General features: G+C 39.0%; 1 protein-coding gene across 1 annotated transcript; it reads right to left on the bottom strand.

The window, feature by feature from the left end:
* Positions 1 to 303: 303 nt before the first annotated feature.
* Positions 304 to 17,022, bottom strand: PROSER1 (proline and serine rich 1). The gene is made up of 13 exons (XM_009998324.1): positions 16,978 to 17,022; positions 13,775 to 13,840; positions 12,992 to 13,060; positions 12,511 to 12,605; positions 11,546 to 11,639; positions 10,916 to 11,026; positions 10,137 to 10,220; positions 9,140 to 9,218; positions 6,964 to 7,059; positions 6,806 to 6,850; positions 2,887 to 4,648; positions 2,087 to 2,234; positions 304 to 746 (listed from the first exon to the last, which is right to left on the bottom strand). The coding sequence occupies exons 1-13, from the start codon at positions 17,020 to 17,022 to the stop codon at positions 624 to 626; spliced, it is 2,817 nt and encodes a 938-aa protein (XP_009996626.1). The 3' UTR covers positions 304 to 623.
* Positions 17,023 to 17,374: the final 352 nt, after the last annotated feature.

The raw sequence follows: 17,374 nt of genomic DNA, 5'->3' as shown, positions 1-17,374 counted from the left end.
CAGCAGGAAGCTGAATGACAATATTTCAAAACATTAAGAAAACCCTCACACCCCTCTGATCTAGCGTCCCCTTAACATACTGCTGATGCTAAAAGGAGATCCTCACACACATGAAGAAAAGATCTGAAGAACCATAAACTGACCTTGATCTATGCACACACAAGAAATGTGCACCTAGACGAAGGATCATCTTCATCTTTTAACTATCTAGTTTCAGTCTAGATATCATTCTATATTAAGCACATATACCACACAAACATGACAGGACAGGTGCTTATACACACTATTAAGTATACTTGTTCTCCTCACTCAGTTTGACAGCCAATTGCTCTATTTACAAAAAAAGTTTGTTCCTGATCTTGTAATATACCAAACATTCAATTCATAAGCTAAAAGGAGAGTCAAGGATGCTAAGCAATTCACAGGATCAGAACCTGAATCAATTAAATGCAATCACAAATTAGGTTTCACATCTAACAGCCTCCTAAGATAATTTTACCCTCATGTTTTCTCCCTCTTTCCCCAGTTCAGACCACACCTCCAATAACATGGAGACAGCATTCAAAGTGAATAGGATCAGGCTCTGTCAAGCAACCACTGCAGTCTTTAAGAATGCCTGGTAATTATTGCCATCCACTCTGGGGCAGACTTGTCTGCAATGAAAATGGTGTTCCTGGTGTTGACGGATAGTTAGCGAAACCTTCAGGCTGAGCTGTATAGTTCTCCAGAGCAGAAGCAGAATGCGCCTTCAAGGAAGAGAAGAAGTTAGGAAAACAGCACTGATAAAAACAAAGCAACAAAACCAAATCTAAATCAAGCAAAATTTCAGGCACAATACCTGTCCTACTAAAGCCAAAACAAAGTATATCCTGAAGTATGGAAAGAACAGAAATGAGCAATGCACCTATATGCAGATGTTAATCTGTAGTGCAACTACTGCTCTGAAATACCAGGGCAGGAGTAAAGCAGTTGGATTAAGAGGAAAAATGAAGAAGCATTAATGGCATTTTACTTTCCAATGGAGTAAGCTACAGCTGATTTGGAAGGCACAGCTAATTAGGAGCTGTAGTATTCAACTGACTTTGAACTTTATTTTCATTGCTTGAGTAGCTAAGTGTTAATTTTAGTGATGTGAACTTGTAAATAAGAAAACCGACATTTCCTTAATGTGATCTGCATACACAGACTTCTATAGAATAAACTCCCGAGCTGCAAAAACAGCATGGCCTAAATTAAGTAATTTGCTCCTTCCTTTGCCATTTCCCCTGATACTCAAAAGATATCTGACAACACTGCATATTGAACACTACTTAAGACACATACTCCATTTCAAAACCTGATTTTCACAGGAGAAAACATTAATTCAAGACACTCAACTGCCTCTTTTAGTACTCTGTAGAGAAGGATAGATTTCCTACCAGAATCCTTTATCTGTACAGAGGTCATTTTTACCAAAAGGCAAACATCTAAATACAAACTCCAATGACAGCTTCAATTAACTATGGAGGTTGATGACTGAAACAAGCTGTTTCAGAGACAAGACAGATTACAAAACTACACATTACCTAAAGCTATCTCCAGCTTATATTACAACATTTGTATCTGGGGAAACTATCAAGAGAAAGGCATAACCACAGCAGACACAATTTCAAGGCAATCTGATCGTGTGTGTGGAGAGGCACATAACTCACAACAAAGTGGTTTTCCATATTAATCTTTAAGTATTAAATTGTCACACTGGAACTGAGCACAGATTTTGCAAATACATGGTCAGCTCTTTAGATTTAACACAAACGTAGAAAAAAATTCACTTGCATGTCTTTTCTTTCTGATCTCACACCTCCCAGTTTTACAAGGAGTTTTCAAAAAGAGTTTAATCACATTTGTAACATCCAGAAGCAATGTACACTGGCCTTGCCTAAGAAGTTAATATGAGTTATTCTTTATCATCACCCTGTCTTTATCATCATCTGTTCTCAGACAGGTTAGGGGTTTTAATAATATACTGACTTAAAGTAATCCCAGTAAGTCAACACACTCAAACGATTACTGGAAGTAAAATAATATTAACAAATAGGCACATTACCTGTAGTAGTGCTGACTGTGCAGCTGCACTGTGCTGCAACTCCTGCAAGGAAGACTGTGCGGCACTTTGGGGAAAGCCAGGGATACCAGGGAGAGATAGAAGACCAGGAAAAACCGCATTTCCTGGTGTCTGTAGTCCAGATGTCAAACTGAAAGAATGTCGAGACGCAGATATTATTAGAAAGATCTGCATCATGTTTTATCCTCTGTTTCTCTCTAAGCTTATGTCTATATAAATTAGAAAAGCACCTCTTTTTCTAAACCTCACAAAGGCCAGAATTTCCTAACAGAAGCCCAGTTTTTACCCACCTAAAAATTATTCATGCACACACAAAGCAATACCATCTGGAGCATAACTAAGACGGGAAGTCAGAAGTTTTTGTACCTCGTCTGTGCCTACATGTGTACATAAAAAAACTTTACAGACAAAAGTTAATGCTGAGTACTTCCTTAAAACATAGGAACATCTAAGAACTTGTCTGCCATTACCTGGATGTGTCAATGGATGCCCACATGGAATCCATTCTTGTAAAAGCCTAGGAGGTGCCAAGTATCCTCATCTGGGAAATAAGATCACTCAGCACCTCACTGGATTAGACTGCCATGTGGGGACTACTGAGGACAACCTAGTTAGTATCCACTTCATCAGTTTCTAAAGACAGGTGGAAATCTAGATGACCTAACTTTAAAAATTAACTGTAATTACTATGAGTGAAAATACTGTCAACACCTAAAAGTAAAATCAGTGTTTTGCTCAAGAGAAAAAGAAATGGTTCTGACCTCATTCAGAAACAAACATACCCAGCCTGTGCAACAAGTGCAGAGTTGAAGTTTGAGCTAAAGGCCGAGGCAAACCCTGGCAGGACTGGAGCCGGAGATGGGGCTGTTGCAGCTGCTGGCAATGGTGCAACTGCTGCTACTGCAGAAGATGCCTGGAGGCCAGGGAAAGAAGGGAGAGCAGGAGTGACAGAGGGTGTGTTAGAGACAGGAAAACCAGGGAAGGATGGGTTTGATGATCCCAGAGGTCCCTGGGCAACAGAAAACAGGGAAGGGACGGCACTGGACAAGTTAAGCGAGAAGGGTGGAGCAGAGACTGTTGCTGAGGCGGCGAGTCCTGAGAGTACTGCGGCAGTGGAACTCGCATGGGGGGCAGACACAGCTGAAGCGGCTGTAGACGGAGTTGCTAACAAAGACCCTGGGAGAGTGACGGGTGGTGTAAGTGCTGGATTACCAGTAAAAGCAAAGTTACTGGTTAGAGACGTAAAAGGAGGAAGTCCGTTGAACACAGGGGCAATGGGAGCAGAGGAGCCATGTGGGGTGAGGGAAATGGAAGCCAGAGAACTGGAATTGTTCAGAGGTGCACTCAAAGAGGAGAGACCTGATAGCGCTGGATTCAGGGAACTGGGTAAACTGACTGGCACTGAAGCTGCTGAGGTGTAGGCACGCCCAAGTGCTGACAGACCTAAAGTGCCATGAGAAGGGCCAGCTGAATGAGAAGGACCTTTGAAGGCCGAGAGGGTAGGACTCATGGGTTCAGTTTTGACCAGAACGGGGACACTTGTAGCAGCTGGGGCTGATGAGAGCTGCTGATCAGGATTAGTAGGGCTTGTGCCATGCAAGAGGGAGGCTGATGAGCCACAGTTGACTGGCATAATTGATGGTGAAGTGGTTAAAGGTGACTGTGCAGGCAATGTTGGTGGAGTGGAACTAGAATTGGCCACAGATGGGGATGGAAGACCTGGAAAAATGGCCAGCCCAGGTGTGGAGGAGCGCTGTGGGGTGGGGGTGGCTGATGGAGTATAACATTTGTTGATAGAGGAAGTGGGAGGGTCAGAGCTTTGATGAGCAAGAGCAGATAAAGAAGCAAGCTCACTTGTCATAGCAGAAGGTAAAGCAGATGAATTGATTAATGAAGTGTCATTTGATGTCAGGAATCCCTTTAAGACAGACAAAATTGGGTTAGGTAGGCTAAGTGAACCAGGAATGGTAGTGGCAGGAGAATTAGCAATTGTAGATGGAACAGGACTAGAAATCCCTTGGGCATTGGGAGGCAAAGACAAAGGGAGGCCAGCAAAAACTGATGACAATGGAGTGGGATTATTAGCAGAAGCAATTGAAGAGGTTGCAGAGAATGGGAGGCCAGCAAATGGTGCAGCAGCAGATGCAAAAGCTTCACTAGGCGCAGGTGTGGCACAAGGTGTGGAAGAACCTTGCGGAGCTGGCGTAGCAGTGGGTAGAGAAGCCAGTCCAGAAAAAACTGCAGGGATGGGGGTAGAGGTTGCACTGTGAACAGATGTGACGGGAACACCAGGCAATGAAAGGGATTTGATGACAGTAGGGGTTGGAGTGGATGGCTGAGATGTATGGATGGAAGAGGAGACCTGTCCTGGGAAAACAGGAAGGACAGGGGTAGACATGTTCATCCCAGAAATGAGTGGAGTTGCAGGTGCTAATGGATGGCTTATTGCCTTGACAGGTGATGGGGTAGGAACTGGAGTAGCAGCAGGTGTTGAAGGATTAGAACCATGAGGAGTAAAGAGCTGATTCGTTTGTGCAGAAAAAGCTGCAAAGAAACAAAACTGGTAAGAATACTTGAAACCATCAGAAATGTTTGAAATCAACACAAACGCATTTTATACAGCATTTAAAAATACGACACATAGGTGATACCTAACATACAATGTCTGCATGTAAACAATGAATACTGGAGCCTAGGAAAACAACAAAAAGGTACATACACACATCACACAAGTTGTACATCATGGAAGCTACCATGCCTCTTTAAAATACTTTGTGTCATCTGCTACTGCTTCATGACCTGATGCAAGACAGTTAAGATACTCAAATATACTCCATAAGAATGTCTGAATGATACAGGTAAATGCCCTCCCTCCGGTCCCTAACATCTGGCAGTACACAAACTAGATCTAATATTCCATGGGCATCAGATCACCTGGGCTCCTCTGCATCCACTCTCATTGAAGGTCAGAATTTCCTTTAGCACCAGTTCATTCAATATATCATGATTTCAGGGAAGTTTGGTAAACAAATGAAGAAAGCTGACTGCAGGTGCTGGTATTTTTCCTTCCTTCAAGATCAGGTCATTCTCTTCACTGTTTCCTTCAGATTTTGATTTTAAGAAGGTACACTTTTAAATTTATGGATCACACTACAGTGTTAAACTAACATTGGCACTTGATTTTATCAACAAGTATTTCCTTAAGTCTGATGTCAGGTGTCCATACTGGAAGCAAGCACCTGCTACTAGTAATATCAGCTCATATCCACTCTACAAAGTAAGTCACAGGTATGTGACAGGTAAGACCACAAGCTGGAGGAAAACAGGCAGGCACACTGTGAATGGGGATGTGGAAGTCAATGGAAAGAAGTTGCATTTAAGAACACTGGCATGTCAAGAGTCCTGATATGCCTCTTATCTAGTTTCCTGTGGAATGTGAATGTGTTAATTAGTCATTCCTCACAAGCACTCCTTGTGCTTTACTATATTTTTAAGATAATGTGTTCAATTGTAAGCAGATCACTGATCCAACCAGTTAAACACATCACCCATAAATCTAACAGCTTAGATTGGTCTCTTGCCCAAGTTCTACAAATACACGCACAAATCCAAATATGGAACCTTTAAAATCTTGAACCTCAGTTGATATGACAAACTCCTGGTTAATGTATCTTGAAATTCTAAAACTAGCAAGTTTGCAAACAAACTATTTCCTTCTACATATTCTTTTCCAAAAACCTAGACTGCTTGGCTCTGGATTTTGTCCTTTCCTCATTGTGTTTCCAAATTGAAGAATCTCCTAAAGATCATAGTTGTTAATCCTAACAGCCCAGATAATCACCAGAGAAATACAGCTGCAATAGAACCCAGAGATGTTACCGAATTTTTCCTCCAAAGAGAAGATTTTAATCCTCACACTGTGTTCATTTAACTGTAAAAAATACTTTGGGGTTTTTACTTGTAGAAATATTTACAGGAGTGAAACTTACCATAGTAATTTAATCTATTTTGGGTATTTTTTAATATGCCAGACTCAACAGTCAGTAGATCCTCAGTTTCTATTTGTCAAAACTAACAAAGTATTATCAAAGCTTTTGTATAAATAGTTCATGATAGGTATTATTACTACTTGTGTTAAGTGTAAAAAGCATATGAAGTATCACACTTATATAGACAAAAAAATGAAAAAATGCACAACTCTCTCTTCTGCAAAAATAACTGGATTTTAAAGACAAAAGTGCAGATAGACAGTTGAATGTTAACAGTCTGGGATAAGACATTCTACACATGGATTTCAACAAACTATAAGAAATCTCTCTCTTGTATTCCTAGCTTCCCATTGCAAGTAATATATGAAATTAAAAGTGTAAGTAACAACTGCAAAGATATTATTGAAGTGTTTCAGTGCACTACATTGCAAAGCATATTTTGCTTTAGTTTTTTACCCAATTCTTCACACCTTTATATGCTAAAGAATATAAAACTTTAATGAGTTGACACAAAAGGACACATTTTAATGTTTCAATGCTTTCTAAGTGCCAAATGCCAGAGATTATGTTTTTCTCAAGTCTAAAGGGATCCTATTCCAACCGTATCTAAACACTTAGACTGTATGGAAATCCTACTAAACAATAAGTTGTTTACATTTTCTGAACAAAGATACAACTGACACAAAAATCCCCCTGTGGATTTGCAATTTACCTTGATTTTGGGAAGGTTTTGCCTGGCTGGAAAGGTCTTCATTTTCTAAACGAACCAAGAACAGCTTGTTATTTAAAAGCAAACGAAACTCTAGCAGTGAATGATCCATTCACAGCAATTAGTTGCCATCAACATCTGTAAAGGTATGCATGCTTTACCTGATACCACTTGATTAGCAGTGTATGGTGGAGGAGCTGGTAAGCCCGGAGCTATGACATTAGCCATTGGAACTAAGCCAGCGTTGTTGTAAGCACCTAAAAGAACAAATGCAGTACAAGTCTCAGTTGCCAGAAGAACCCATATGTAAACGAACAAGTAAGCGTCTTTTCCCTTAAAAGAACATTTACAAGATTGTAAGACATTCCTTCACCAAAAAGCAAGACCAGTTAATAATCCAGGCTGGATGCTGGTTTTTGCCAATGTCTGCCTGAATGACATGCATTGGGAACCAAATCTTAGTGAGGGCAGTTCTCTTGAAAGAGCCTGAAACAGTCAGGTTTTGGTTGCTCTCAAAGCTGTTTTGCCTGAAAAGCTCGAAGGAGAGGAATGATTCAGAGCATCTGAAGCATCATTTGTTCTTCTTCTATTTCTAATTAACAGGCTGTTAAAATATAAAATACTTAATTTACGTGACTGTATAGAAAGAAATACCTTTTTTTTAAACCCTTCCTTATTCTTTAGAGCAACTCAAACTGTTGTATTGCTGCGCTATACAGTTCTGATGAAGAACATCAGAATTTAAATCACAGGAACATAAATGCACTTCACAGTGATCCTGAATAAATACTTCAAGTGCGTAAGAAATTACACTTCCTGGAAAAAGGCAGCACATGAACAATACTCAAAGCACTCCTTTTTTATTTCACACTTTCGTAATAGTTCTACCTAATGTCATTATTTCTTGCATGACAACAGTTACCTGAAAATCAGAAAAGTAACGATCATTACAACACTCAGGAAGGAAATGTTAAATCAATACATAAAAGAGGCAGAAAACGAAGTATCATTATGACCATCAGGAACATTGATTAAAAACAATCACATTCAATAGTTTCAGGTCAGCATATGGAATCTCCTTCAACACATTTTAAATATCTAAAAATATATAAAATCAGTTATTAGTTCTGTTGTCATGAGAGTCTTTTTAAAAAAAGCGTTGCAGCCTAGTAAGGCCCTGAAACCTCAAAGCCTCTTTCATATCCTAAAATGTGCTAATACATCCAGTCACAGGCCTTATTTGGTTAATTTTTCTTTCATGTAAATTTGAGCTAGTCTGCAAGTTTCCTGTACACTTTCTGTGGAACAAGTAATTTCTAGGGCTCAAATGATCAGACCTTAGCCACTAATGGTGTCCATTTTTCCAAACTGACTAAAGAGACTTGCAGACATCAACTTGGTTAGATGACTCACTCTTCAACATGCATACTAAGAGCTCTATCACACTTCAATCTCTGCTACCTTAAAAACTCCCTGAAATCCCTAACATCAGTGAAAAGCAAGTTTCCTAATCAGAGCATTTCTTGTTTTGTGGTACAGAATTGCAAAATTAGGAAAAGTTTTCAGCTTCTGCTCAAAAAGACCAGAGTCTAACTATGTAGGTACTTCAATCTCTGCTTCCAAAGAAATGTAAATTGCCTTGCTCCCTTTCAAAAATGTCTGGCATCAAACAACTGATGCAGCAGAGCTAAAAGAGAGGAGCTTAAGAAGAAAGACTCAATCTTACCTAAGACACAGGGCTAGGAATAGGCAGATAAACACAAGAAAAGGCAAACACCATGTCCTTTCTGAGACTGAGACCTACAAAACTAAACTTTTCTTTAGGAAACCGTTTTCCATTGTGATGGAAAGAAAGTAAAGCTGAAAGCAGCTGAGAAACATATTACGCCTTCAACTGAGAAGCAGATTATCAACCTTCAGCAAGTTCCTACATATTCCCACCCAATTCAGGGCTGTGCCCGAACATATCCTAAGTTTGATAAAACAGCAACAAGCCAACAGACTTGTCAGGCCAAAGCCCAAACCTTGGTTAAAATATTACAACAAAGGTGCAGCCATAATGTCTAAAATGCCCAATGCCTCCTGGAAATAAAGTATTATGTTACCAGGATTGTGAATTTTCCTTATGATGTGGATGTTAGAAGAAGAAGTCAACACATTCGTTTTTATCAACTCTGCATTCATGAAAGGAAAGGAATCAGTATCCAGAGTATGCTTAAGAAGTGAAAGTCAATTTCAAATATGATCATGGTCAGAGAAACTGACACTTGACACTTAATACTGAAAAGGCAAATGGATGATACAATAGCATCAAGCTAAAACACACAGGAGCCTTACTTGGTGCAATAGTTGCGTGTGGCCGACATGGTGGGATGGGGTATGGAACTGGCTTGTGTGGGTTGTAGGTTGATGGAGCCTACAAAAACAAAAAACATACAGAGGAAGCAATAGTGAAAGCATTACCTAACATTTCTCAGATAAAAAGCTAACATTCAGATACTACAATAGACAACTGTTCTTCACTGAAAAAATATTTTATTTCAAATTTCTTCATAATACTGCTAGTGACTGCAAATATTTCACTTTCTGAAGAGAATGAAACAAACATCACTAATATACTTTTAGATTTTAATAAAATACTGAAAACAGGTGCAAAAGGGAATTCCTTCCTGCCTGTAGTCTTCACACTCTGTAGTCTTAGACTGAAATCTCATTTTAAAGATTTAGCACATTTTAAACTAACAAATACTTGTGAATTTAAAATAAACTTTAAAATAAATTCTGGCTCATTATGAAAGTAAAAATGAAACATTTGGACAATACTTCAAAGTAGTATCAGGTTCATTGAAAGTTTGTCCCACACACTTATTTTGATATACAAATCAGCTGTGTTGTTACGAAACAAGAACCTCCTCCTAAGGCAGTGTTGTAATTTGACTTCCCAAGATGCAGGCATTTTTTATGTTCATGTGGGAAACCCTGAGAGGTTGTAATAAAAATAGCATATACTTATTCCTATAACTTCCACGGGCTCATAATGAATTACTAAAAATGCTTTTAGCTTTGTTTTCTGCTACTGTAGTTTAAATCCTGCCTTCAAATGCACACATGTTGCATGCACTAGAAAATCCTATCCCCCCCAGATAAAAACCAGAACTTCAAGTGAAATAAAAAAAATATTAGGTCATATTATCTTCCTTACAGTTTAGCTTTGTTTAAATTGCTCTTCTACAGTCTTCTTGCAACCTAACATCTTTTTACATAAAAGTGTCACTGATGATTGGATTTTTTTTTTTCTTGAAGTTTCCTTTATTTATTCATTTATTAGACATACTGGTTTGGATGGTCCAAGTATACGAGCTGCTATTCCTTTTCCTTCATTAGTACATTCCTCTGTGTCCTTTTTGATAGGGGTTCCCTGAAATAAAAGAAAATTAAACTAGTAAGTATTAATTTAGAAGTAAATCTTGGTATAGAATTTCTGACATTTGATTTCTTTTCTAAGCTATATTTAAGTTTTTCAATATTTTGAAATGGAGACTTAACCATGTTTGTTGTGCTCTAAGCTAGTAAAATGTAAGAGCATTCCTCTGATAGCTTGGCTTATTAACACTGAGCTTTTGTGAAGAGATGCATATGAAACAGTCCATGTTTCTGACATCATCAGAATCTGCATTTTCGTTTGTGGACATGATAACTTACATGTTGCAGTCCCATAAGTGCTCACAAGGAATAGTTAACATGGTTGTTCAAGAACTACTCTAAGATTAGTGGTATTACTGCAGTGACCATACTAGGTCATCTTATCAACCTCCCACCACTTACACCTCAGCTGGTTCTGCCAAATACTGAAGGAGTTTGCAGTGTTTTCCTTATATGAACAATGTCTCATTTATGCAGTAATATTTACACAAAGCACCATAGTAAGAATAGGCAAAAAAATATAATGCAAGTTCCCTATGAATGTGTAATGGGAAAATAAAATTAAAAAATTAATTGCCTTTGATTCCCCTTCTCCTTCCATGTATATGAACACTGACTGGTTTTGGTTACACTATAATGAATTCTAAATCAAGGAAGCTATGAAAAGCAAAAGCACAGGATCATGCTTACTGGGAAAATTCCATTTATGCGGCTTGGTTTGCCCTTGGGATAAGGGTTGCCAGGAATCATGCCACAGGATGATATCATAGCATGAGGAGCCTTACAACCTGTTTTTGAAGCCTGCAAAATAACCAAGAAGGCACATCATCTGCTGTCACATTCAATGCTTTAAAGAAATGAATTACTGTTTCATGACATTTACACTGCAGGAATCAAATTACACTGAACAATTCAAAGCTTTGTGTCAAATAATCTTCCCAAAAGTCCAAACAGTGTGAGGTTCTGCCAAAGTCCCCTTTATTTCAAATAACTCTCCTTGGGACCACCTCTGCTTCTACTGACCTTGGGGTTCTCTTGAACCTGGTTATCTCTAAAACAAATGCAGACTGTTTCTTTCAGCACTGGTTGCAACCAACCCTGTGTCCCCTATTCCCTATGATCCTAATGCTGGACAGAAACTTCCCCTTTTTTTTGCATGTATTACATAGCCCTTATCTTTTTGCAGCTACTTCTTTCAGCTTGTCTTCCACCAGTACTTCCCAGCTGCCCTCCATGTAAAGTCCTGACCTCACAGTGACCATAAGGATGGAGACAATACTGTATTTGACAGAATCAAGCATACCAGAGTATCTTGACTACCTGTTCAAGAATCCTTCTGCATCTTTTCTTCTCTGACATATTAATTCTGAACAGATCTTCAATAAGGCGATAATTCTGAGCATCAACAATGTTGCTATAAATAAAGACATTGACAGACAATGACTCTCATTCCACAAGCTTATCAGAAATAATGCACTACTGTGAAGTGATCAACACTTCTTCAGCCAGTACCCAAGAGTACACTGAAAAAATACAATTAGTTCAGATAATAATACTATTATTATTAAAGTAAAAAAACCCCAGTCTTAAATATGAACTTTATATCGGTGAGTGAAAGACGGTATTAGAATTTCGTATCAACACAGAACAATGGACAACAATGGCTAAACTTTATACAAGGCAGACACATTTACTGCAAAAAAAAAACCCTCAAGCCAAAACAGAATGACACGTCATGTAATAAATGCCCTGAACCAGGCAGAGGAGTTCCAACATATGTAAAAGGTAGATCCTTGAAGCAGCTGTCCAGTAAGAATCCAAACTTTCTGTGTAACATACATTTAGAATATCTATACATCTTATACAGCCATTAGATCTGTAAATCAAATGTGTCAATTTAAGAGATGTATTTGCATATTTTACATATGTAATATTTTTAGGGCTTTTGAAATGCAAAAAGGCCAATGCCCAGAATTCTGTGGTCTCAAGCCATTTACATTTACATTTCAGGCACTCTTCATTCTCTACAAGATTTGGATATCACTGTAAAAAATATTGGCAAAGTGGCAGTTTTCCAGCAGGCAGAAGCTCACACAGCAGCATGCTAAAGACTCAGATGAGCTATGGAATTTTCCATAAGGACTACTTCTAAGAGCCCCAACAGTAATGGATTTGTATTTTATCTTAACTGGCCACAGTGTTTCCTTCTAGAAATACCTTAAACATGATATACTCAAACATTATTAAAACCAATGCAACTTAAGGAAATACAAGGAGATACTCACGAAGCCAAGATTTCAAGGGCAATAAGTTTATCTTTACTGAATGTGAAGCAGTTGAGAATATTAACCATTTTTGATGCCGGAACTGCCACTATTTTCTGCCAAGTAAATAAGAAAGAAAAAATTGTATACAAAATAAAGAGAGTATAGTGATTTTAAACCCAGAATACTACTCAATAACAGCTCCAGATCATGTATTTCCATAAACATTTCATATTCTCTTCCACTGGGAAGAAGACTCCATGCGCTAAGTGCTGAACAAAGAACTGCAAAAAGCACTTACCAAAAGCAGAAAAATAAGTAAAAGTTAACAGTAGGGTATGACATTTTTGTATTTTGATACCAGTGAAAAAGAAAGAGATATAGAGGAAACTTTGAAGATTAAAGGACAGACTGACCCATCAGTTGCAAAAGTAGACACCACAAAAATAAGTGAGATTAAGGGGGCAAACCTACTTCACAAGATTAGGCCGTAAGAACTTACATGTTGTAAAGCCTTTATTGCCTTGAGCTGTGGTTCAGCCCAGGAAAAGTATCTCAGTAACTCAACAACCTGCAACAGAAAGGCCTTCAATTAATCTTATATACATATATGCTAAAAAATTATGCTAACAGCATCAATGTATTCTCTCCATTTTTCAAGTACAGTGGTACACTGCTAAAAAACGTGTCTGTCTGTGATGTCTGATGATGTCAGTGCCTACCAGCACCTAACATTCTTTTCATTTCTAAGTAAGTTTCTAAACATTCTGTTATGAGATGAAGTTTTTCTATGAAAAGATTAAAAATAGATACTTAATCCACTCTCTGTATTTGCATATATGCAAAACAATTGCCACAGGATTAGAATTAAAAATAAATACATAAGTCTTTTTGAAAAAGCTTATAAGCATTTGATATCTCAAAGAGCATATTCACCAAGGACACACAAAAAAAATTCAGAAGAAAAAGACAGAAAAACAACCACATAGTACTAAAATAAGTTGGATACTCATTGCTACATGCCAGTTTAGAAAACACATACAGAATAATACTGCATTCCATGATGATCAGTTCCTCCAATTCTCCCCACACAACAAAGTGTGTGGGGAAAAAAAACAGTAATGATTTTGATAACAAAATACCATGGAACTATTTTTAACAGATTAATGATGATATAATAAGGAATTAAATCTCCCCAGTTAGTAAATAAAAAATTTAATATGATCAGCCTCAGTATGACTGGAGACACAGTCTTTCTCTGTAACATTAAACTCATTGTTGTTACCTGTTCACTAGAAAAATATCCATGAACATATTCAATAGCTTTTAACTTGTACTCAGTCAATACAGCCTAGAAGAAACAGAAAGAAAAGACACATTAGTCCCTTAAAAATTAAAATTATAGCACATCCACCTGCTAGGCTAACCTGTTAATCTAAAAAAATCTGACCTTACAAAGTGACATCTGCATCGATTACACTGCAATATTTCTGAGTAACACTATAGTCCTCAGATAATTGAGAGAACAATGAAAAGGAGAGACATGTAATTTCTTGTTTCAGAAGTTATTATTTTTTAAATTAAGTTTTGCTTTTTTGTTGTTGTTTAAAACTGTACTGAGAGTACCTTATCTTCACTCTTCCTTTTGCCTTAAAGGTTTACACCAACTTTACATTAAACAGGATAATACAGTTGATTATTGATATAACCTCTTTGTATGTTTCCTGTAAAATAATTAGCAAAGCATCTTACTTTAATGAATCTGGATAGCAAGTCTGTACAGTCAGAATTAACCATACAAGAAAGCTTGCTCCAGAGAGTGATGTTGTCCCAGGATTACCTTCCCATAGCTCAAAGGTCAATATGTAATCATTCAAGGCAAAGGAAGCAGTGCAATTTAATGCAGTACTGGACACCACTTTTGACTTAATGGCATCACAGTTTTGTTGATAACCACATGGTCTATGTAATAGCCAGGGCTTCCTCCCTCTCCTCCTTCCCAGCTCACTCATACAGGTACACTACATGAAAGATTACAGGTAATGGCCGAGCTCCTGCCGCCAGTTGGTGCACACACTTCCCTTCCCCAACTCCAAGGCCTTCATCTATTGCTAGCTCCCATGCTTATTCTCAAATCATCTTCAACTACACACAAACACTTCTGTCTTCCTCCAAAAAGCCCTAGAACCTACCCCTACACCTTTTGTCCTTCTCTCTCCACACAGACAGAAGTGCAATTCTCCATCACTGCAACCTGACTGAGTAGCACAGGTGCTCAGAAACCCACACATACTGTTGGAAGCAACCTCCTTCCCTTCTGTACCTCACCAAGAGACCAACACTAGCAGACCCTCTGAAGCCACAGGGGCAAAATAACCTCTCTTTATGTTCAGTTTTTCTTCTCTTCCTTTCTTCTCTTCACATATTTTGGAAAATGCCTGGCATGTCATATAGCAACTTCTTTATAAAAAAAAAAAAAAAAAGTCACTTTTCCTCCTTGAACCAACAACTGGATGACTCCATGAAAACACAAAGCACTGCTATGCATTTTTAGGGAAAAGCAAAATAAACCCTCTAATTTTACTTTAAATATATGTGAGGAAAGACAGAACCAAGCTACACACAAAGACATTTAAATCATTATTCTTGCTGATAATCATTCCTACTCTTGTAGGAGTGAACATGGAACACAACACCACAACTGACTTGTGAACCAACTAATAAAGGTTCTAGACATGAAGTTTAAAAAAAGGCCTAGCAACAAAGATACAAAACAAGCATCTGGAAAATGAACATTACAGCAGCACAGCTGTTAATAACACAGAACAGAACTGATCCTTAGATCACGATTAGATTAGGTTTGACAGGAAAACAGGCAGATAGCATAGAGAAAACATAATTGCCTAAAATCACATGTCAAACCCCCTTTTGTTTGAAGTCTTTAGTAATCACAGAGTGTAGTCTGAAGGGCCGCACTGCAGTAGCAATATTTGAAACATAACTCACTTCCACCATCAATTCTCAGAGAGTATTCATGTGCAAATTGTTCATTTATTTTTCCCTCCCCCCGCCCCCCCCGCCCCAGATTTTCCATAAAAATGTTGATGTAGGGAGGGAAGTCCACAGCCCGAAATATCTTAGGCTGCCACATTTTCAGCTGGTTACACAGCATGGAACACATCTGGTTTATGAAGGGGAATTTATGACCATAACCTCATGCAAAAATGCTAATAAGTGCAGTTGGGATAACAAAGACTCGTCACTGGGGCTTTTGTGCACAGAGCTTTATCATCCCTCAGCATGTTCCAATAGAATAATACCACACATGCAGCCATCAGCCTCTGGAGAGACTAAACTGAAACTCAACTCTGTAGCACCCAAGTCCAAATAAAGGAAATTATTCTTGGACAACCTCTTGAAACAAAATAACAGCTATTACAAAAACACTAAGGATTCCTTTTCTGCCGTAAGGTGATCTTATCCCAGGCAAGCCCTTCACTTTCATACCAAGAGAGCTTTAGCAGGATATATAACTGTTCTACTGTGACATGTGAACCACCTCTGCTTAACTACAGAAAATACATCATGCCAGCTCTGTACTTCCCACACAAGACAGCAGACACACTTATATTAATCTGAGAAGTCCAGGCACTTTTTCTATCCCCCTTTCCACTTCCAGCCTTGAGGGATCCGTCCCTGCCAATAACCACTCGCTCTCCTGTCACAACCAGGCCTTTCCCCAGAAAGAAGACAGAGTCCCCGCGCCCGACGCCAGGACGCTGAGGTTTGTATCCCTGCTTCCCATAACTAACGGGTATTTTGCTCGGTGAGTTTTTAACGGGTGATACGCAAGGACAGTTCAGGGCACATGACGAAAACCAGGACTTCACATCCCGAAGGAAGGTGTGTACACGCTCCTGAGCTGTGGGGGCCCTGCCTTTGAACAAGGACAGCGGGGCACAGCTTCGAAATCGGCCATTCTCATGTCATGTTTGTGTGTTTTATTTCCTAAACCATCGTAGGAAAGGTAGATACTTCACACTTGAAGTCCCCGTCTCCGGTCAGGCCAGGCAAACGCAGCCCCTCCCCCCAGAAAAGAGATACCCGGCAATTTTGGCTCTCCTTCCTCATTTTCCTTGACAGTGCAAAAAATGCTCTGATAAACTTGTTCCAATGCTTATTTCAAATGTCAAGCACATGTGATAGCAGGTCCATGACAGTAGGCTGGATATTCAAGCTTTCTGAGAAAATAAAATCATCTCAAAGAAAGCAAGAATGTCACAACAACTTGGCACCGTTATATCTGACATACAAACAAGAGGATACACCAGCAACTCCGGATTACAGTTCTTCACACTAAAGGGAAATTTAGTCGCTATTGAATCCTGAAGTGATTATTAAGGAACAAAGCCCCCTAAGCTGGTGTCTTCATTAAGAAAAATATTCACCATAAAATGGTTAAAACTAACATGCAAAACGAGAAGTTACCTTTCTAATTTCATCCAGCACGGTTTCAAATGATTTCTTATCCATCTTTATTAGTTCATTCAATGTAGATACTTAAACATGAAGGAAAAAATAATAAAATAAATAAACATCAAGGCCAAAGACTTTACTGAAGGTCTTTAAGCATTCAGGAAAAAAATAAAGAAAAAAAACGAGGCAGGGCAGGAAGGGCAGCCCGGGATCTTCTCCGCCCCTGGCAACTTGGCGCTGACGCTCTGCCGGACACAGCGCAGGAAACAAAGGCAGCAGCACCGGGAGGTGCCCGCCACCCCGGCGGAGGCCCGCGCCCCTCGCCGAGCGTTCCAAGGCCGTTCTCACGGCGAAGGAAGAGGAAGGGCGCGGGGCAGCAGCCAAAGCGGCGGCAGGAAGGGGCGGCCCC

The sequence above is a fragment of the Chaetura pelagica genome, unplaced genomic scaffold, assembly GCF_000747805.2.
Source record: "Chaetura pelagica isolate M959 unplaced genomic scaffold, ChaPel_1.0 scaffold105, whole genome shotgun sequence".
Lineage (NCBI taxonomy): Eukaryota > Metazoa > Chordata > Aves > Apodiformes > Apodidae > Chaetura > Chaetura pelagica.
Note: the sequence above shows the minus strand (reverse complement) of the source record. Positions and strands in the feature narration are given on the sequence as shown.